At 37.8% G+C, this 23,885-nt stretch overlaps 1 protein-coding gene across 3 annotated transcripts in view; it reads right to left on the bottom strand.

Moving 5' to 3' along the window:
• The window catches only part of ELL2 (elongation factor for RNA polymerase II 2), a 78,862-nt gene that overhangs the window by 28,604 nt on the left and 26,373 nt on the right, over positions 1-23,885 (bottom strand). For all 3 annotated transcript variants that reach the window (XR_005832398.1, XM_040622070.1, XM_040622069.1), the window contains one exon: positions 1,583-1,704. Coding sequence is in view for 2 of the 3 variants with exons in the window: in XM_040622070.1 (XP_040478004.1) it covers positions 1,583-1,704 (122 nt within the window). In the remaining variant the exon portion in view is untranslated. The remainder of the gene's footprint in view (positions 1-1,582; positions 1,705-23,885) is intronic.

Here is a 23,885-nt window from a genome sequence, read left to right as displayed (position 1 = left end):
AGGGAGAAACCATATCACCTATGATGCTATCACTGGTTTTGAAGGGGGGATTGTTTCTCAGTAAAATTCTTAATGGGACATAGTTCAATTTGAGGTCAAAGTGTTCTCACTATAATAAAATAATTCTCTAAAGACAAGCGTTATAAGTGATAGCACCACAATTTAAAATTGGTGTGTCCTACGGTATGTAAAGAACACTGGACTGGGAGTTAGGAAGACCTAGTTTTTATTCAGCCTTGTCACCTACTAACCAGCTGTGTAACTATGAATACGTCATCTGTGCAGTGAAGAGGTTGAACTAACAGTCACCAAAGACCCTTATACTTGATGCTTCTGTAATCTTTCACAGTGCTGTTCCACAGCACTTTCTGCAATTGTGGAAATGTTTTGTATCTGTGTTGTCCATTATGACAGCCACCAGCCATGTGGCTACTGAGCCCATAATATGTGGTAAATGTGAATGAAGAACTAAATTTTACATTTTATTTCATTTTTCCAATTGAAGTGTAAACAGCCACATATGGCCAGTACAGAAAAGTCTATAAAATCTACAACATACACAATTTATACCAAAAGATATAAGTTTGGGGGTGGGCAACTTTTAAAAAAATTAACATTTACTCAGGCAAATGGCACATTAAGATAACAGAAAGTTATTTAGTCACCCTAAATGGGAGTAGAAATTCAGAACTCTTTCAGTGAAGTGTCTTATTTTGTATCTCTGCCTCCCATGCTCCCTTGCAACATAGTGTTCCTTTCCTTTCTCCCACATACAGCAAGCCCTCACACAGTTTCAAGTACTGCACAGATGAGAGATAGGGATGGATGGCCTGGGACACTCTGGGCCAATTTCAATGTTCTCGGGATGTTGGGGGTTCTAAGGCCTTGTTTTTATCCATGGGCAGAACAAACTCCCCCTACTCAAGGCGCCTATTCTTTAATCAGAAACAACCACAGCAAAGACAAGTCAAACAAGCAGCTTATTGTTTACAGAGGGACCTAAGTAGATAAGGGTTCCATGGTACCCTGGGATGTGGGTGTATATTCTTGTCTTCCTCCGTTTCTTGTTTTTTTCTTTTAAAATTAAAAGTGCTCTACTGGGGTCAATTTCTAGTTTCCATTATGCTGTAGCATAAAAATTTCTGAAAATCTATCTTAAAACAAGGTTTGCATAGGGAAGAACGAAAGGGATATACAAGATATACTTTTTTTTTTTTTTACACTCCTTTACTCTGGAGGGTGAACCTTGAGAATACAATAAGGCACTCTTTTTTAAATACAGTGAATAAAAACTTTTTAAAAATTCTTAAACTTGTCTTTAATTTTTAAAAAGAACTGTTTTATGCATAAAAAAAATCTATACCTTAGAAATTCCTGAGGGCAAGAACTTAAAAATTTTTATGATTGTATCCCACAGTGACAGATGTAACTGTTGGCACATTGTAGGTGCTCAATATTTCTTAATAAAAGAGCTCTATAATTCAATTCAACAAACATGGAATGACTACTGTATATTGTTTAATTAAAAAAAACTCTCAAAGAAAAATTATTCTCCCTTCAGTATATCTTGAAACATACTTACCTGGAGAATGTTTGCTGGATGCAGTCAAAGCTGCCCTGAGGGTTGTCTTTACCCACATTTGACAAATAGAAGTTAAAGGTATGCACTTCATTGGGGGGATCATTTTTAGGAATTTTGACAAGCTAAAGGGAGGGAAAAAGAGAAACATCTCAAATTATGAATCTGACAAACAATGATCTGATGACTGACTTAACTGTTTTTCAAGTGATATTTATTTTATATTCAAGCCCTCTTGAGCATTTAAATTTACAGCATTTAAATTACCAAATCATTGAAGGAATCAAGCAAGTATGCCTAAAAGTCACACTATTCTTATTTCCATTTTCTACCCTTAAGTGTCAATAATCACTTCTGATCAATAGTTTATAAGAGGAAACCTCTTCATTTCAAACTAGCAAATGATTACAGTTCACACAAAAGAGTTACTAGTGAATTTGCTAAAAAGCTCTCCCTCTTTTGAGCTACAAGGTTCTGTCTTTGGCTGGCATGCCCCCCTGCTGAATAGCTTCTAGTTATTTAAATGATCTCTGGGGCAGAGTCTATATCCCAATCTTTACCCTCTTATTGTATGCACATTTCATTTTAATTCTTGCTTCTTTGAGTAATATTTTCGAAGAATAACTAGCAGCATAAGGTGAATGCCATAGTTACATTCACACCAAAACGCAGAGGGGGATTTCTCCCTGCCTTAAGATTCTCTTACCTTCATGTTTTCAGAATGGGGTCAGCAGCCTGGAGAGAGGATTCCAAGGCTGAGCCCCACACAACACCGTGGAAAAGGCAAATGTTTTTATGTTCTTACTCAAGGTCTAGTTTCTCTATTAGATGGGAAGCCCCAAAAGTGAAAGGACGGGGTTGCTCTCTAGATCACTGAACCCCTGTACTGGGCACATTTTCCTGGTACATAGTAGGACCTCGGTAAACATCTGTGAACAAATGAACTGAAAACTTCTCACTGTCTTTCAATGGTTCCACCCTTTCCAGCTCCTAAGACCTTTCTTCCCTTGGGTTTGTAGGACTACCATGGTGTTAGGTGATAATTATGAAAAGGATTCATTGGCAAGAATATAAAATAGGACTTTCTGCTTTCCAGCCCCCAAATGTACAGAGTCTTAGCAATTTAGGAGACGAGCAGGGAGTGGGGATGGGGTGGGGGAATGTTCTTCAGTTCTCATTCTTTCCCCCCAAATCTGTCTGCCCTTTCCATTATGGTAAGATGAAGATTCAGAACTAACTGGTTGCCAGGCAGACAGATAGATATTCATGAATGTGCTAGGAAGCATAAACATGTATAACTTCTGTTTGGCCATGCAGGACACCCTGCAAGCAACTCTGACTTGCTCACTCTAAAAGACACCTAACTTTTGACCTAAGGAAAGAATTTATTTGAAGCTACCAAGCTACCAATTCCGTGCACCCCACTGGCCCCCCCAAAACAAAAACAAAAATGTAAAGAAAGGTAAGAAGGGAGACAATTTGCAATGTCTACTGCATAGCAGACATGCAATAAATGTTTGCTGAAGGAGTAAATGAACAAGGGGTAGAAATAAGTCAAAGAAAAACATCTTTTCAGAGGAGATTCAGAAAACTCATGTAAAGCTTGAGAGGCCAAATTTTACCAAAGATGTTGAGTATTATATAATATACTCCACACAGCCTCTATCATCCATAAATTTAAATGATCTTTAATTCCTTCTTTTAAATTAGTTCCAATTGCTAGGGTGGTAAGTTTCTACATTTATTACCTACTCTATAAATTATACCTTTTTTGGTCCCTAAAGTTACTTTCATTTCTCAAAATTTCCCCTAGTTCTAAAATGCTGGAACTTTGTTAGCAAGTCTTAATTTACTCTGGAAGGACTCATCAGGCTGTATTACTGGGTGTGCAAAGTGAGTGCCTAGCTGGCACACATACACTGGTGAAACAGAATACTATGTTTTACTTCCTAATTCTATAGAGGTATTGGGAGAGCAGGAGCCAAAGGAACGTTGTGTGAGATACAAGGGAACAAAAAGTCCATCCTCAGGCACGGAGTGTAAACGCACTCACTGACATCTGTCTGCTTTTATGTTTTCAAGAATAGCAGGGTTCTGCTGATAGTTAAAGCCTCTTAAAGGCCTAGGAGAGAAGACAGGTAAAAAAAGGTAAGAACACCTGAATGGAATCCTTTCTCCAGCTCTAACTCACTTAACTTCCATTTTCCTTCCCACTTAACCCTCACACAGATCTGCAAAGCCTGGGTGGGGAGATTTTCACAGTGGTTGCAGGCTCATCTGCAGGCCGGACTCTGGTTTCACTTGAGGTCTAAGGTCTTCGTTCCTGTGCAGCCCAAGTCTGGAAACACAGAAGCACTTCACCCAGCAAAGTATGGGAGACTGTCCCTTTGGGGAGATTCTACACTGCATTTTTAAAAAGTGGAATCAAAGAGTTTTTTTCTATCTTTATTTTTCAAGAGTGACTAGACTTTTTACTCAAATTCTATAAATGTTCAGTATTCTTTCACTTAAAACTTTTAACTTAATTACAGGAGTTCTTAAGCTCAGACATATACTAAACAGAACACTTCAGGGAAGCTCTTATCAAATCTTTATAATACTTAAATGTAGATATTTTCCTTTCTCATCCTCTAAACTGTGATTCTTCTGAAGTAATGCTTATACTTTTTAAGGTAAAAAATTATCTTCCTATACATTTAAAAAATTTTAACCAACACACAGTGTCTTGTGTAAATCTGGAAGATTCAAAAAATAAAAATATCTGGTATGAATTACTGTGCACGCTCCTCAGAATAATAGGGTTTGGCCTAAAGGTAGACACAGAAGTTTTTCATATTCTCCTTCTTTAAAAGTGTCTTTAATAGAAAACAAACAAACAAAACCTACAGTTATTTAAAAAATATCACAAACCAAATAGGAAAGAATCAGATTAAAAAGAAACAAAATTAAAAAAGCACACACAACCCAACCTATATCCCCACTGATGTGTTTGGAAGCATGTGTTACACATAGATCACAACAGCTGCTTTCAACAAGGGGCAATTTTGCCCCGGGGGATGTTTGCTCTGGGGGGTGCTAATGGCACCTCCTGGAGAGGAGAGAAATTGTCCAAACCTATAGTGCACAGGGTAGCCCCCACAACGAAGATCACCCTGTCTAAATAGTCAGTAGAGCCAAGGTTGAGACACTATGGATCAGAAATAGAGGAAGGTCAGTCTCTTAGAAAAGAAGTCAAGAGAATTCTGACTTCAGTGACTTTTGAATATTAATGAAGTAGAAGGAAAAATAGTAACTTAAAAAAAAAAACAGATAAAAGTTCCCAATTAGTATCAAATGGAAGGAACTGTTTTAACTTATTTGCAACACTATTCCATTTTGAAAACTTCCGATCAGAAAACAATGAAAGGCAAAAAGGTGCACCTGAGCCATATTTAAAGTATATTTTAGTCCGAGAGAAAATGAAGATTTAAGTACCTACTGCAAATGAATTTCTGCAACTTCTAAACACCATCAAGTCAGCAAATAAGCAAAAGTCTTAACAGGAGTTATAAAGAAGTACTTCTTTTGGAAGGCCTACTTTGGATATCAATTAAAAAACAGCTCTTAGATAATAATTTACTAAGAACTCTCAAAATGAGAAAGGATTGGTTAAGGATAAAGAAAGTGAACCTTTGTAGTGATAGTCTCTGAGAATTCAGTTCCCCTCAAGAGTTCCAAAACCCTCACCTGCAGTAACAATTAGAAAAGACTGGTATAGTTTGCAACTTAAAAGAAAAACCAAACAATGTAACACTTATCTGGAGACTGTAGTCCTTACCACTCCCCCTTATTCTTGTATATACCTCGCATCTGTAGATAAGGTCCTCAGGCTGCTAACTACTAGTGACAAGCAAGCTTTTCCCTCTAGTCTTTGGAAGAAAGGGAGCATGATGGAGAATGACAGCAGGACTGCTCAACAGTCTCTCCTAACCACTGTTCTCTGTGGGTGTGTGTATAAGTGAGCACTGTGCAGATGGGGGCAGGGGCAGGCCTCGGAGCAAATCATATTCATTTTGGGACCCAAAGGTGAATCTTGATGTATATCATGGTATTTTTTCCAGCTATGGAGCTGGGGTGGGGTTGGAAGTTAAGGAATGATGATAAAACAGAGTTCTGAGTTTCTATGTCACCTTTCCTCAGTAGTTTTCAGAGCAGCACCAATGCAGATGATACAGCCTGACTTAATCTCAGGCTTTTCCTGTAAATGATCTGAGAGCAAGGGTTGCCAACAACTTTTACATCTTTAAAATCTCAAAAGCTTAAATTACACTGTCTATAGATTTAGTAAATCTCATTTCCTGAAGGCGGTATATATATTAGATACAAATTTTACTGGTATCAATAACTATGCTCTTAAGAATGAAAAGGATGTAGGAAAGAGCTCTTATGTTCATAGCTGGTAAATCTGCATAACAGTCTGGCTCCCATGGGCAGTAAAGCAAGAGACTTAATGAAAAGAGCAGGTTGTGTATGACAATTAGGGCAGGTGGGGTTAGATGAGCGGGAACTTCAGAACTAAACTATGGGGACCTCTGAGTGGACAGAGCCTCTGGGACTGCTGAAGGCCACAGCTAAGGAGCGATTCAAGACCTTACCAAATCTAAAGCCATTTGAGAGACTAGACTTTCAGGGAAACTTGGGGATACTCATCACTCCTCTCTCTGATATACACGAGCCTAAGCCACATCTTGTTTAGATAGTGAAGCAGTAGTCCTTTATTCCAGAATGGTTACAAAGCATTTTCTTATAAACTGGCCTTTAAATTTATGGAATATGAAGGGGAGGAGGATGAATATGAAATGACTGTTACTGGGAGCCCTAGGGTCAGTTTCTGGGGAATGGGCTACCACCACAGGAAAAGAAATATCTGAGGTCTGATTTAAAAACAATCTTGGAAGAGCATCCCTTTGTGTGATAGGAACTTATCAATTTTAAATATAGTATTTTAAGCTTTTCCTGAAGGTCATGAATGCCACTATATTTAGGGACACATGGTCTACTTGAAATCTTTAGCTAAATGCCTTAAGAATGAAATATTACTTAAGGGGCGCCTGGGTGGCACAGCGGTTAAGCGTCTGCCTTCGGCTCAGGGCGTGATCCCGGCGTTCTGGGATCGAGCCCCACATCAGGCTCCTCCGCTATGAGCCTGCTTCTTCCTCTCCCACTCCCCCTGCTTGTGTTCCCTCTCTCGCTGGCTGTCTCTATCTCTGTCAAATAAATAAATAAAATCTTTAAAAAAAAAAAAAGAATGAAATGTTACTTAAAAAAGTATCAAAGACTATGATTCCAAACAGTTTCTTATTCAAGACAAAGAATATTAAAATATACCACCAATTGGAAAAGTAGATTTTAATTTTCATTCCAAAAATGAAGGGCTGAAAATCAAAGGCTTTGGGCCACAATCCATAGCCGTCCTTCCAAACTCAAGTCTATCTCTGAGAAAAAGCTACAAAGAAAGTTTCAGAAACTTCCAGACATTTATAATTAACATAAACACTGTATACCAAGATGTTTAAGTCAAAACTTCTAATTATTCTGAGATACAAGCTCAGGCATACATCAATGGAATACTGTCTAGAAGGTCATTTCAGCATCAAGTCACAGACCTCCTATTTACATAAAGACTTACAGCAGTAACACAATGTGCACACGGCTGCAAATTTTCATACAGACATGCTAACATCTGCTTAAAAGCCATTGGTACCTTTACAGCAGAGGTTTCTTACCCTTAAGTACTTTCTACTCAATATTGGATTGAGGTACATGCTAGATTAAAAACAGGACCAGTATGATTTTTTTTTTTTTGCATTCATTTAAAGTAAATGCTTTGTTCTTTTGTAGGTATTAACAAATGATTTAAGCTTACAAACTTTTCTTTGAATTTTAATATCCAAACCTGGTGATTATAAATGCTCAGTGAGATGCTCATGGGCCAGCAGTAACACAGTTGGATACAACTCTTGGGTGGTTAAAGCAAACCCGTAGTTCCGGCAGCCCTTTAAGATCGGATTAGTTGAATATCATCTTTTTATAGATGAGGAAAACAGACACTCAGTGATTACTCAAGATTATGACTATTTAAAATTGCAACCCCTGTACTCCTGACCCCCCGGCCCTGCTCCACGCTTGTCTAAAACACTTAGTAACTGTACTACTTACAGATTATGTTTATTGTCTTTCTCCCCTGACCAGAACACAATCCTTGGAAGGACAGAGGCTTCCATCTGGTTTGTTCCCTGAATATATCACCACCATCTCAAATAGTGTGTACCATGAAATTGTCACTCAGTACATGTTTGTTGAATGAATGAAAATGTTGATTAATGCCTGAGCCAGGACTAGAACTAAAGTACCTGCTTTTTTTTTTCACCAATATTTCCAAAGTATGCTGAAAAGTTTCCTTATGTGAAAAAGGTTCTATCCTGAAATAAATTTGGGAAATGCCAGGTTAAAATAATGACTTTCTTTGCTGTAGGTCCTTTCATACTGAATCATAGTTTCTCATTTTATAAAACCTCAGAACTTACCTCCTCCCTTTCTCTAGTATCTTAGGGGAATAGCTGGTCTTTTAATACTATATCACTAATATATCTAGTATTTTCCTATATATAAACTATATGCCTTAGCTTGGATTAAAAAAAATACTACAAACATTTAAACATTAGAATTCTCTTGTTCTCAAACCCTTTCTAGACTCTTAATGATTCTGTGATTTCCTAAAAATCTAGACAATTCAGTTTAGCTACAGAAATGTATTTGCATGTACTGTTCCAGAGTTCAGGGGCAGAATGAATAATCTAGAATCGGAACAGAAAATAGAAACCTCAACCTGAAAGCCACAAGTCCTATTTTTCAAACCAGAGTGGCAGTTATGACTTTAGGCCTAACATTATGGGTTTGGGGAAGGAAAAAAGCCTGTCAGATCAACCCAGATGTGAAAACCAATGCCAAGGTGGATATGGGGGAGTAGGGAGGGTATCTTTCACCAGCAATAGAAAAAGTATTAGGGAAATCAGTAACAGCTAAATATTCCTACTGACAAGGAATAGCAGGGGTTGGAGAGGATCCCACGCATACTAGATAACATCTGAAAAACCCACATGATAGATACTGTATTGAGGAGAGTAGTGCAAAATGCTAAATTTATCTAGCCCAAAGAGAAATATTGGCAGTTACCCAAAAAATTCAGGCCATGTAACAATTAATATGAATAATTCAGGACAAAATAAATCCATTTATTTCCTGCATTCTTCCTCTTTATCAAGATATTACAGGAAAAAATAAGATAGAAGAGCCTTCCTTATTATTCTTCATATAGCTGCTTTAGATCCAGTATTAGAATTTCTTAAAAAGTTCTTGATGAAAGGGTAGAGCTTCCTTGGTTCTGTTACTTCTGTCAGATATAGTCTTTTTCTTTTTTTCTTAAGATTTTATTTATTTGAGAAAGAGTGAGAGAGAGCACAAGAAGGGGAGGGGCAGAGGAAGAAGGAGAAGAAAGCCCAAGCTGAGCAGAAAGCCCAATGGGGGCCTCATCCCAGAACCCTGGGATCATGACCTGAGCTGAAGGCAGACGCTTAACTGATTGAGCCACCCAGGTCCCCTGTGGGATACAGTCTTACTAGAAAAATCTTTCCTGAGAACTGCATTCCCATCTTTAACGTATTCTTTTAAATTTATGGCCATCTTGGGGAAAACATCATTGATAACAACATTTCAAAACTAATTTTAATTGGTTACAAGTAAGCAACAAAATATTAACTGAGTGCCTACTGTGTCTACATTTCTGTGACACAATAATGAGCAAAAGCTACAAAGATCCCTTCCATTATGGCACATACGTATAGAAATCCAGGAACGAGACAATGATGTGTTGGATGAGGAGACGGGGAGAAGTGGAGGGATTCAGGATATATTTTGCAGGTAGATGCAGCAGGATTCCTAGGTATACTGAGTGAGAGGACTGAAAAAAAAAAAGAGAAATCAAGGATGATACCTAAGTGTTTTCCCCTGGAAGAATGGAATTGTTTTAGAGTGTGAGTGTGGTCTGTGTATGTGTGTACACATATAGATATATACATGTACACATATATTCTATATTTATACACATATATAGTATCTTTGATGTGATGATGAGTACCTTAATATAACCCAATTCATACTACCTAAGTGCACTCAAGTACAATTGACTACTGCTGGTTTCACCAGCTAAAAAGAGGCTTCAAAGTGAGTTTTGTTATGACTACAAGAGACCAGGTGGCTGGGTATAGTTGGGTGGTAGCTGGGTATTTCCAAGAAAAAGGGGGATGACAGTTATTGGCAGAAGAAAGATGCAAACAGCAGGTACTAGAAATACTGTATCAAGGAAAAGGTATACAGACTATAGAACATAACAGAATAGAAAATTTAGATTTAAAAATGACTACAAAATTGAGAAATTCCAAAGAAGCTTTTAGAAGAAAAGAGAGAGAACCACCGAGAGAATCTAAGTTTTTTCAAACTTCATGGCTGGGCTAATCCACAAGTCTTTCTTTGGCAGCGAAAACTAAAATCTCCCATTGAGTTCCAGAACTCTTATCATAAAACTGCTTTTCATTTTCCTTTTATTAACTAGTCCCTTCTAATATTTAAATATATTCCATAGAATCAATGCTTATATAGATAAGAATTCTCACCTTATCCCTATATCTGCCCACCCTCTCACACTGTTATCTCCCAGTTAATAAACCACCATTTATCTCATTACTGAGGTTACTGGCAGCCTGGGGAGTCAACTTTGACTCTTCTCTCTCTCTCTCACACCACCCCACGCCGCTCAATTTCCAGATAATCACAAGTCATACTGCTTTCATTTCCTAAATGATCTCGCAAATATATGTCCTCATCTCCCTCCTCTGCTTTGGCTCAGTATGGCTTTTTGCTTGGACAACTTGTCTTTCAGCCTCTACTTTTGTCTGTTCTCGAGTTCCTTCTTTAACCATTTGGCTGCCAAAACTAGTTTCATAAAATGCCAATCTGACCATGTCATTTCCAAGCATCGTTTATTTCTTCATGACTCTCTACTAGCACTTATCTACTACCCAGTCTAAGCTCCTTAATTGGACATATGAGTTTCCTTCCCAACAGACCTTGGCCCTCACTCTTCACCTTGTATTTGATGTGCCCACTTCTTGCCTTGGCTTGTGCTAACATCCTTTATTTAAGACTCAGCTCAGAAGCTATTCTCTCAGGGAGCCTTTCCTTCTCCAGTGAGGTGAGTTTAAAGCTCCTTTTCTGGGTCTCCATAACCCCCTGGGCTCACCGTTAGTGCTCCCCTTAGTGCTACACTACATGCTAAAGTCCTTGCTTACGTGTCTTCTTCCCCACCAGTTAGTAAGGGGCGAGGACCATGGTCTTACTTCCACAGGTATCTGGAACACAGCAGACACCTAATAAATATTTGTTGGATTCTTCTGACTTGGTACTAGATTACATTCATTTAGATGAAGCCTTATGCCAGAGAGACTAAAAAATTAGAGATGTAGCTGAAATAGATCACTTAAGAGTCTGTGGAAAACCAGGGCTCCCCAGAGCAGGCAAAAAATAAATAACAAAATGAAAGGAGGAAAAAAAAAAAAAAGCCCCACACAGCTGCATGCTGTGTGGTATACCAACGTCAGGAGGACAACATTTCTGACCTCTCTTGTGCTATGTTTAGCCCTGAAACTCAGGCCAAGTGGCTGCCTGGATTTGTGGAACTTAAATTTACATTATACATTTTTCTTTTTAAAAAGTATCTTCATCTTTATTAAAATACCCACAGAATATTCTGTCCTCACCAAATTTCATTTGAAAATATGAGTGTCTTTAAGACCATTTTGCATTTTAAAGAACTTAGGGAGACCACACTAAATAGTTCTAAGTTTAGTAATTCTCTTGGTCAAGTAGAAAACAGAATTTTGTTAAAAAAAAAAAAAAAGATTTGTTTCTCAGAAACAAAGCCCAAACTTGAATTCTACAAGAAAAAAAAATCTTAAATATAAATGTCAATTTCCAAATTCACTGCCAATCTTCTCTCCTTTTTGCTCTCCTGGAGTCTTGAGGAAAGTACTTTTTGCAAATGCCAGAAGGAACTGCTGCCAAAATTTAAGTGAGACTAGAATTCATGCGTGGCTATCAGCAACAGTTGTGTAAATCTAGGGGAGACTGGTACTTAACAGATGTGAATCCTCAAGATGAACATAAATTGCGAAAAGTGACCAAGGCCCTCGATTTCACAGAATACATGGTTTTATCCCAAAGCAGTCATTGTTACCATGAAAGTTCATTAAGTTCAATAACATAAATAATATCAAAGTCTGAGGAATAGATTCATATAGATTTGGAAGTATATTCAACTCTTAATTCTCTGTTTTTCAACACCAACAATAATTTTACTTTTTTTTTTTTTTTTAAAAAAAAGCTAAATCTTTTTCAGAATAAAACTTATGGGGAAATCCACAATATATTACAGAGTCAGTATTGCTGTGGTTGAGGAAAGGGATGATGAGGGACTAGGACTGCTGAGGCAGCCACTGTGGTGACATCACAGAATCCCCGGGCTCTGGGGACCCAAGACACAAAACCAAGGCTCTATGCTAAGGAAAGAGAAACAGCAACAAGATGTAGGATAGTTGGGGGCTATAATTTTATTAGTTAAATTTTAGTTGCATCTTAAATGACAATTACAAAAGAGTGTACAAAATATAAACTCTTATGTGCTATTTTTTGATGAGAATTAGTGCCAAATATTTGGAGGATACCAAAGATAAAAAATGGTGTTCTGCTTCTTTGCTCTGTTTGCTTTTTAAACTGTTTTCCTTATTATTGGATCCCTTTGTATTTCCAGTTCTAAGCTGGGTCTTCCTCAAATGTTTGAGAAAAGTGAGAACTCTTTTACACACAGAGGAAAAGGGAGCAGTGCAAACGACCATATCTAGTGTGCTACATAATGAGTTCTGGAGCACACTGCCCAGTTTCTGATTTGGCTCTGGATTTTACCATCTGTGTTACCTTGGACAAAAACTTAACCTTATTAATCTCTAGTTTCCTCATCAGCAAAATGAGGATAATGATATTATTCACCTAATAGGACTGTTGTGAAATTTAAAGAAATAACCCTTCTAAAGGTACTTGGCACAATGTCCGGCCTGTAGTATGTGCCCCAAAATGTTTGCTCTGGTGATATAAAGACACTACTGAGGAGTTCTCTCCCACTCTGATTTTAGCTTGTTTGATTCAAACACATACGTAATGATGTATTTGATTTTTGAAGTAATTTTCAAATGGCAAAGGAGAGATAAAAAGTGTCCTGTGGATCATCAAAAGCTGACACTACGGAGAGGAAAAAAAAAAAAAAAGCTGACAATACTTTGAATCCTCAGTATTTACAAAAGTAAGGGACTAGAAACGTTCAAGGTCAAATTTCAGTTAGCTTAAATAGAAGTCAAAGAAACTATCTGGGGAAAACAAACAACCAAGAAGACTAGCAGCAGTATTTCTAAATGTTTCAAACTCAAAGTACAGAGAAATTAGGTGCAGGAACAAATGGGCCACAAGAAGTGTCCATGGAAGGCTGAAAATTTACATATGCCTGTGGCTCCTCTAGAAGGGGAGCAAACACAGCTTCCCAAGTGCCCTATACGTAAAAAAAATATGCTGCCTTCAGAGTCCTCGATACTAGCTACAGCATAACAAAGAAACAAAGAAACCAGAATTAAGAGTTCTCCTGAACACAGGAACTTTGTTACTTGGAAACTTACAATCTTCATAAATGCAAAGAGTATTTTAAAGTTTGTGGAGATTTTTAGTGTCAAAGTTATAGGTAGCCCTAAAAATGAATAAAGCCTATACAGTATTTTAATTTTTACAGATCTCTTTCCAAACACCTACCCTGAAAATACATTCCTGAGATGGGGTCCATTTCATAAAATTTAGTTCTATTCAATTTTCATAAGTCAATTCATGTGCTAATTTTCTTCAGGATTATAAAGGAAGTAAAATTATTTAACATGTATAAAGCTATTGATATACTATTGATATGTAAAGTGCATCAAGAGCTAAATTAGAAACTGCAGTTCTAATTTCTAAGAGACTCAGCAGGTCTAATGTAAATAAGAGGACCTGTCAAGTCTCTTCGATAAATTGATTTATAATTATAAAAAATACAGGACTAAAATACAGGGCAGTATGCCTGAGCTATTGGCAATGCCATCAAACCTGCCTTCAAATAAAGCAATATATGTTGGCAAAGAAAGGGCAAAGATTTACATATGGACAATTAATTACTATATTTGGATAATTTATAGCACAAAACTGTTGTTTGATTATCTTCTAGACAGTTATATAATTCTGCTAAGAGGCAGAACCACACACCACAAGTTCCTCTAGAACACTGAAACTATATCAAGTAGCAAAACATTTTTATCCCCTTGCCAATAATTCACTGCACTGCCCCATAAAAAAAGATAATTCATGTAAGTGGATTTCAGGAAAAGCTTGTAAAATATTCTTTTAAGGAAGACACGCATTTAAAGATGAGAGTGGAAATTCAAAAGCACTAAATTATTACGACCATCAGCAATGGTAAAGAGAAATAGCAAAATAGCAAAATATATTCAAAGAGAAATATTTTAAAAAGAGAAATACAGTAGTTATTTCAAAGAAGGTCCTTGAATTACTAAAATAAAAACTTCTCCCCACTATACTGGGAAAAATACATAATATAATTAAATGAAGACTCAAAACCACTCCTAGTAATATCAGCAGAGACAGTAAACATTTGACAATACTTCAACAATGTCTTAAAATACTGCATTTTACCTGTGCCAGATATTATCAAGCAAATCACAGTGTCAAACAGTTTTTAAACATTAGCAAATGATTTTTTTTTTTTTTTAATTTAACAGAAGATAGTATTAGCCAGGGAAAACACCTTGTGACAGGTATTTTCAAACAGCTGTGGAAATAAACAGCAATGGCTTTCTGGGGGAGGGGGGGCGGGGAGCATGCGGGAGCAATTTAGTGACAGTTGCCAAAAAATTTAAAAACATTCATACTTCTGACCTAGTAATTAATTCCACATCTAGGAATCTAGCCTCAAGAAATCATTAGAAATGAAAATAAAGATTTACACACAGGATTTACTGTTAACTGTTATATAGAAACTATATAAGTAATAGGAGGATAGCTAAAGAAATGTTAGTTTATCTATAAAATGAAATGTTAGGTAGCTATTTAGAAGTAACTTTTATTATTTAATGACATAGGAAAATGCTCATGTTAAATGGACAAAGGAGGATATAAAAAAGCAGTAAATACACTGTGACTACAATTTTAAAAATGTATGTGTGAATATAAAAAAAAAAGACTAGAAGAAATCCAACAATACTAGCTGCTTTTCACTGATAAGACATTTATTCATCTTTGTCCTTGTATGTACTTTACATACAATTCTAAAGGGTACATTCATTAGTATTTCAATCAAAAAACAATGTTAGACAGCTTTAAAAAATAATTAGATTTTAAGTTAACACTATGACATTTGCCTTTCATGACTCAATCACCTTAAATATTTAAAAAAAATTAGAGGTTTTTTTTTTGTTTGTTTGGTTGTTTTTTTACAGAATCAAAAATTGTGAAACATAAGACTATCCAAAGTAATCCTGGATTCATAATTATCTTATGCTTCAAGTTCTCCATGAAGGAACAGAAACACTATCTTAAAAAAACAAAACAAAATACCAAGCATCCCTAGAACAAAGTTTTTCTTTATAGCCAAATACAAAACTTTTAAATAGCTGTGGAAATAGAGTCAGCCTCATCTTACTGTTAGTGGAAATGGAACAACCTCAATCACCATCCCTTATTCCTAATCTGTGAAGACTGACTTCAATGAATTACTGACACAATTAGATTAAGAGAAAACAAAAAAGCATTCAGATTAGTCAAAGAATTTCTTGGTATTGATTAGTAAAGTATTACCATATTCATAAATATGTCTGTGCCTATATTCTCAGTCTAAAATAAGATATCCCCAATATAACTTAATGAATTATTATTAAACACTAAGCTGTTTAAGAACTATAAAAGACTGCCCCTTTTCTATGGCTAATTTAAGTACCATCCCTCTAATACTGTGGGCCTCACTTAGTTATCCTTAATCAGTTTTCTCCATTCTGAGTTTTATTACATAAAAATCCCTAAGAATTTTATCTTTTTAAATTCAGCTGACTACTACTTTCAGTACCATAATTTGTCCTTTCTAGACAAGACCCATTCCTAGAGCACATCACAAAACCGCTGCTCCAAAATGTGAACTGTTAACTCAAAAAGAAAAGTGGCCTTTCCTCTCATACCCCTGTTAACACCAGTTAACTCTGCTTGTACCTTCCTTCCAATGGGGAGAAAGATCACAGATGGGGAGAAAACTTTCGTTCTCCACTGATAGATGACAAAGCAGCTCTATCAAGTAGTTGACTAGCAAGATATTTAGCTGGTGTCCAGCTCCAGAGAACTCCTTAAGACCTGCCTTCTCTGTTTTCATTGTCAACCTATTTTTTTTCAACCTTTAATATTTTAGCCTTTCTCTTAGATTCTTGACATATTTAAACTTGGCATCTCAAAACACTTATGTATATAGAGCAATTAGGAAATGGAGACAAACAAATATATATGTAAAAAAAAAAAAACAAAACTCATATAGATTACCAGCAATGACATATTGGTCTAGAGCATTTCATATTCACTTTATAGGTTTACATTTGTGTTTCTGCATTTTTTAAAAATTAGTATAATGGTATATATGATGTCTTATTACCTATTGATTAATTAGGGAGATGAAATGACAACTTAAAAAGTTTCTTACCTAAATGGACAGTCTTGCCATTTACACTTACATATTCTCTTATACCCACCAGGAAAGTAATAGAGCTCTTTAGACAGGTATAGAATAACATAACCTATACTTAATTTTTGGTATTTCATTTTGGTAATTTTTTGTTGCTACCATAAATGAGATCATTTTTACACTGAAACACTAATTGCTAGTGCTTAGGGAGGCCAGTGATTTTTAAAAAATTATATTTATCATTTATTGGGCATGTTCTGTATGCCAACATATCGCCAAGCTCTAATATTTTAAGACTTTGGCCTATGTGTTTTGACTTTATATTGGAGATATGGCTAAAGAAATGGTCTAGCAAACAACAGTAATTTCAAAATCTGCACTCATATACATGCTCCTATCTAAAGCCAGTCTCTCATCGGATATACCATTTCTCCAACCTACTCAGGGACATTACTCCAGCAAATCTTTCCCTCTCTCCTACATTATCAACTTCTGCTTTCTAGTGGGATCATATTCCTATCAGTTAACAAATACCCTGTTTTTGGGGGGCACCTGGGTGGCACAGTGGGTTAAGTGTTCGACTCTTAATTTTGGCTCAGGTCATGATCTCAGGGTCAATCATGAGTTCAAGTCCTGTGTGGGGCTCTGCACTTGGTGGGGAGTCTGCTTGAGATTCTCTCTCTTCCTCTCCCACCACCCCTCACTTGCACTCTCTCTTTCTAATAAATCTTAAAAAAAAATCCTGCTTTTTCTTTCCTTTTGAAAGAAATGTCTTTTCACACCAGCCACCCAATATTAAGCCAGTGATTTTAAAAGTCCTTTCTGAAGTGACTACCTTACTGAAAGAAATCCTTAAGTTTTTCACTTGGTGTACTTGGATTATCTGCAGATACTGGCAAACTTATCTATTATCCATAGATTTATTTCATTTTCTTTTCCATTACTGAGCATTCTCAGAACAATGCTGAACTACAGAGATGATAGGGGGCATGTGTACTTTATTGCTAACACTAATAAAGATATTTCTACTGTCTTATCACTAAGTATGTAACTGTCTATTAGTTTCATAGAGTTATTTTTTTTTTATCATGCTAAGGAAGAATTCTTCCTTCCCTACTTACTTATTTCCTTAAGTTTTTATTCAAATTTAATTTTGAATTTTTAAAATGCCTTTTTGGCATCTATTGAAATATGTTCAGGCTTTTCTCATTTAATCCATGAAGATAAGATGACAGATCATATTTAAAGTTAATGATAATGAGAATAAACTTTATATTTCTATAAAATACAGCTTGAGAGTTACGAAGCTTGATGAGTTAATGAACACCTATGAACTCACTGCCCAATTTAAGAAACAGAGCATTAGCAATAATCTAACCAAGTGCTCCATTCTAATCCCTTATGCCTTCCTTTTTCTACCAAACATAACTACTCTTGACTTTTGTGATGACCACTCCTTTTGGTTTCAATAATTTTACCGCGTGTGTGTGTGTATACCTACAACATATTAATTTTGCTTGTTATTCAACTTTATAAAAACGGTGTGATGCCATAGGCAGTCTTCTGCCCACTTGAGTTTTCACTGTTGTATATTCTTCCACTGAACCAGAATGCACAGTTTAGCTTTATGTGTCATTATTCTAAATTAGTGTGAACAAAATCTGGCAAAAGAAGCTTTAAATTACCTACATGTTAATAATTAAAAGTACACTCATAAGTTAAGTATTCATAAGTCAACCAGTATTTTTAACAGTTGAAAAAAAATAACTCCTTAAATATAGCTTTATACCAGAATTCCATCTGTAAATACACCTTTCTTTCTTCTTACTACTAAACTTCCATGTATAATTAAATCCTATGAGATGTCCTTTGGAGTTGTTTCTTGAAAATCCTTTTGCTCCAAACTCCCAGACACCACTGCCTCCCGGACAGCTCCATCTTGACAGAATGAGGTACGGAGTATTACCTAAACATCTCATATACAGCATGTCCCAAACAAAACACACCCCATGCCTCCTGCCTCAATGTGTTTTTTCATCTATTTCAGACTTGTATAATAGCCCCACCACGCAACCAAATACTCATCATAAATATGGAGCCATCCTTGACTCCTTTCTTTCCTTCCTTCCAATGTAAAATGAACGACTAAATTAGGGGAGTTATTGGATAAGCATGTTAAAATGCAAATCTGACCACATGACTCCCTGGCTAAAAATTTTTAAATAGATGATAATTTCCTGCAGTGCTTTTTTAAACCATAGACTGTGATCCACTGGAAGGTCATGACATTAATTTAGTGGATTATGACCAGGATTCTTTAAAATGAAATAGAATATATCAGACTACATTGATGAAGAAACAATACCGTGCTGTGAAACTTCTGTTTTAAGCTGGGTGAATGTGTATACCTATAATGTAAAGAGTCACAATGTGAAATGTTTTTTCTTACCATGAATTGTTTCTAAATATGTTTGAAAGCACCTACTGCAATAGGTGCCACCCAGAAAAAAATGGAAGTTGTGGACCTTCTCCTGATAACAGAATATATACACACCTATACATCTACATAATCTTATAATGTTAATTATAGTGAACCTAGCTATCATAAGAAAGCATAGGTGAAAATATTTTAAAGTCGTACTTTCCAGTCCTTATCACACACTGTTGGGAAAATTTTATAAGAAGTATTGATCTCAGGAGTTAAGATGGCGGAGGAGTAGGAGACACCGTTTTCAGCCGGTCCTCCGAGTCGAGCTGGATAGGTACCAGACCAGCCTAAACAACCACGGAACCAGCCTGAGACGCAGGAAGACACATCTGGATCTCTACAAATGAACATCTCCAGCGCTGAGTATTGAGGTACGAAGCGGGGAGCCATGAAACCGTGCACAGATATCGGAAGATAAACGGAAGGGGGAGGGAGCCGCCGCGTTCGGGTGCCGGGAAGCGGTAGCCACTTGCACGGGGGAGCGGGCGGGGCTCGCGGACGGCACCCGCAAAACAGCAGACTGAGACCGTGAGCCGGGTGCGCGCGCCACCAGGCATCTCGCGGAACCCCGGAATCCCGGTGCGCTCGCTGGATCCAGACTGAGACCGGGAGATCCGGGAGCGCGCGCGGGGCGGCTGGCGGCTGGCGGCGTTAGAAACACAAAGGACAGAGACGCGCCGGCCCTGGAAGTGAGGGCTGGGACGCCGGGTGTGGGGCGCACATCCCGGGACGCTGCAGGGTTGAGCAGCACCACAGGAACAGAGTTAAAGTGGCCAGAACATTAGTAGAGAACGGGCCGCAATCCCTCTGTTCCGTGACAGAGGCTGAAATTCGGCCGCTGCTGCTCTGACTCTCAGAAGAGGCACAGCAAACCGCCAGGGAAAGCCGCCAGAGAACAAAAGCCTGGAAATACCGGCTCAGGGAGTGCCCATCCCCATCCCCCCTCGCAGGGGACGCCGAGACTCTACCCAAACATGGCTGCCTGAGTATCGGCGCGGCAGGCCCCTCCCCCAGAACACAGAAGGCAGGCTGAAAAATCAAGAAGCCCACAACCCGGGCGCCTCGGTGGCGCAGTCATTGAGCGCCTGCCTTCAGCTTAGGGCGTGATCCCGGCGTTCCGGAAAGGAGTCCCTCATCGGGCTCCTCCGCTGGGAGCCTGCTTCTTCCTCTCCCACTCCCCTGCTTCTGTTCCCTCTCTCGCTGGTTGGCTGACACATAAATAAATAAATAAAATCTTTAAAGAAGAAGCCCACATCCCTAAGATCCCTATAAAACAAGGGGCACGGCCTGGGACCCAGTCAATAATTTGGGCTCTGGAAACCCCGCAACCTCTCTTCATCAGAATGACAAGAAGGAGAAGCCCCCCCCAGCAAAGAAAAGACAGTGATTCTGTGGCCTCTGCCACAGAAATAATGGATATGGATGTAACCAAATTATCAGAAATGGAATTCAGAGTAACGATGGTCAAAATGATGAGTAGAATTGAAAAAACTATTAACGAAAAGGTTACTGAGAATATAGAATCCCTAAGGACAGAAATGAGAGCGAATCTGACAGAAATTAAAAATTCTATGAGCCAAATGCAGGCAAAACTAGAGGCTCTGACGGCCAGGGTCGCAGAAGCAGAGGAACGGGTTAGTGAATTGGAGGATGGGTTAATAGAGGAAAAAATGAAAATAGAAGATGGTCTTAAAAAAATCCACGCCCACGAATGTAGGTTACGGGAGATTACTGACTCAATGAAACGATCCAATGTTAGAATCATCGGCATCCCCGAGGGGGTGGAGAAAAACAGAGGTCTAGAAGAGATATTTGAACAAATTGTAGCTGAAAACTTCCCTAATCTAGCAAGGGAAACAAACATTCGTGTCCAAGAGGCAGAGAGGACCCCTCCCAAGCTCAACCACGACAAACCTACGCCACGTCACGTCATAGTGCAATTCGCAAATATTAGATGCAAGGATACAGTATTGAAAGCGGCCAGGGCAAAGAAATTTCTCACGTACCAAGGCAAAAGCATCAGAATTACGTCAGACCTGTCTACACAGACCTGGAATGAGAGAAAGGGTTGGGGGAGCATATTTAAAGCTCTTTCAGAGAAAAACATGCAGCCAAGGATCCTTTATCCAGCAAGGCTGTCATTCAGAATTGATGGAGAAATAAAGACATTTCAGAATCGCCAGTCACTAACCAATTTTGTAACCACGAAACCAGCCCTACAGGAGATATTACGGGGGGTTCTATAAAAGTAAAAAGGCCCCAAGAGTGATACAGAACAGAAAGTCACAGCCAATACAAACAAAGACTTTACTGGCAACATGGCAACATTAAAATCATATCTCTCAGTAATCAGTCTTAATGTAAATGGTTTGAACCATCCCATAAAACGCCACAGGGTTGCAGATTGGATAAAAAGAAATGACCCATCCATTTGCTGTCTACAAGAGACTCATTTCGAACCCAAAGATGCATTCAGACTGAGAGTAAGGGGATGGAGTACCATCTTTCACGCAAATGGACCTCAAAAGAAAGCTGGGGTAGCAATTCTCATATCAGATAAATTGGATTTTAAACTACAGACTATAGTTAGAGATGCAGAAGGGCACTATATTATTCTTAAGGGAAGTATTCAACAAGTGGATATGACAATTATAAATATATATGCCCCCAACAGGGGAGCAGCAAGATACACAAGCCAACTCTTAACCAGAATAAAGAGACATATAAATAAAAATACATTAATAGTAGGGGACCTCAACACTCCACTCTCAGAAATAGACAGAACACCCTGGCAAAAACTAAGCAAAGAATCAAAGGCTTTGAATGCCATACTCGACGAGTTGGACCTCATAGATATATATAGAACACTACACCCCAGAACCAAAGAATACTCATTCTATTCTAATGCCCATGGAACATTCTCAAGAATAGACCATGTTCTGGGACACAAAACAGGTCTCAACCGATACCAAAAGATTGAAATTATCCCCTGCATATTCTCAGACCACAACGCTCTGAAATTGGAACTCAACCACAAGGAAAAATTTGGAAGAAACTCAAACACTTGGAGACTAAGAACCATCCTGCTCAGGAATGACTCGATAAACCAGGAAATCAAAAATCAAATTAAACAATTTATGGAGACCAATGAGAATGAAAATACAACAGTCCAAAACCTATGGGATACTGCAAAGGCAGTCCTAAGGGGGAAATACATAGCCATCCAAGCCTCACTCAAAAGAATAGAAAAATCTAAAATGCAGTTTTTATATTCTCACCTCAAGAAGCTGGAACAGCAACAGAGGGACAGGCCTAATCCACGCACGAGGAAGCAGTTGACCAAAATTAGAGCTGAAATCAATCAAGCAGAAACCAGAAGTACAGTAGAGCAGATCAACAGGACTAGAAGCTGGTTCTTTGAGAGAATCAATAAAATTGACAGACCACTGGCAAGACTTATCCAAAAGAAAAGAGAAAGGACCCAGATTATTAAAATTATGAATGAAAAAGGAGAGGTCACGACGAACACCATTGAAATTGGAAGGATTATTAGAAATTTTTATCAACAGCTATATGCCAATAAACTAAGCAATCTGGAAGAGATGGAATCCTTCCTGGAAACCTATAAACTACCAAGATTGAAACCGGAAGAAATTGATTCCTTAAACAGGCCAATTAATTATGAAGAAATTGAGTCAGTGATAAACAACCTTCCAAATAACAAAACTCCAGGCCCGGACGGTTTTCCTGGGGAATTCTACCAAACATTCAAAGAAGAAATAATACCTATTCTCCTAAAGCTATTTCAAAAAATAGAAACAGAAGGAAAGCTACCAAACTCATTCTATGAGGCCAATATTACCTTGATCCCCAAACCAGGCAAAGACCCCCTCAAAAAGGAGAATTACAGACCGATTTCCCTAATGAATATGGACGCCAAAATCCTCAACAAGATACTTGCTAATAGAATCCAACAGTACATTAAAAGGATTATCCATCACGATCAAGTGGGATTCATACCTGGGATGCAAGCGTGGTTCAATATTCGCAAATCAATCAGCGTGATACATCATATCAACAAGAAAAGACTCAGGAACCATATGATCCTCTCAATCGATGCCGAAAAAGCATTTGACAAAATACAGCATCCTTTCCTGATTAAAACCCTTCAGAGTGTAGGAATAGAAGGTACATTTCTCAATCTCATAAAAGCCATCTATGAAAAGCCTACTGCAAATATTATTCTCAATGGGGAAAAGCTGGAAGCCTTTCCCTTAAGATCAGGAACTCGACAAGGATGCCCACTCTCGCCACTATTATTCAACATAGTACTAGAAGTCCTTGCAACAGCAATCAGACGACAAAAAGGGATCAAAGGTATTCAAATTGGCAAAGAAGAAGTCAAAATGTCTCTCTTTGCAGATGACATGATACTCTATATGGAAAACCCAAAAGAAGCCACTCCCAAACTATTAGAAGTTATAGAGCAATTCAGTAACGTGGCGGGATACAAAATCAATGCTCAGAAATCAGTTGCATTTCTATACACGAATAACGAGACCGAAGAAAGAGAAATTAGGGAATCCATCCCATTTACAATAGCACCAAAAACCATACGTTACCTTGGAATTAACTTAACCAGAGACGTAAAGGACCTATATTCTAGAAACTATAAATCACTCTTGAAAGACATTGAGGAAGACATAAAAAGATGGAAAGATATTCCATGCTCATGGATTGGAAGAATTAACATAGTTAAAATGTCCATGCTACCCAGAGCAATCTACACTTTCAATGCTATCCCGATCAAAATACCGAGGACATTTTTCAAAGAACTGGAACAAATAGTCCTTAAATTTGTATGGAAACAGAAAAGGCCCCGAATCTCCAAGGAACTGTTGAAAAGGAAAAACAAA

Source organism: Ursus maritimus, unplaced genomic scaffold (assembly GCF_017311325.1).
Source record: "Ursus maritimus isolate PB19 unplaced genomic scaffold, ASM1731132v1 scaffold_5, whole genome shotgun sequence".
NCBI classification, from domain to species: domain Eukaryota; kingdom Metazoa; phylum Chordata; class Mammalia; order Carnivora; family Ursidae; genus Ursus; species Ursus maritimus.
Note: the sequence above shows the minus strand (reverse complement) of the source record. Positions and strands in the feature narration are given on the sequence as shown.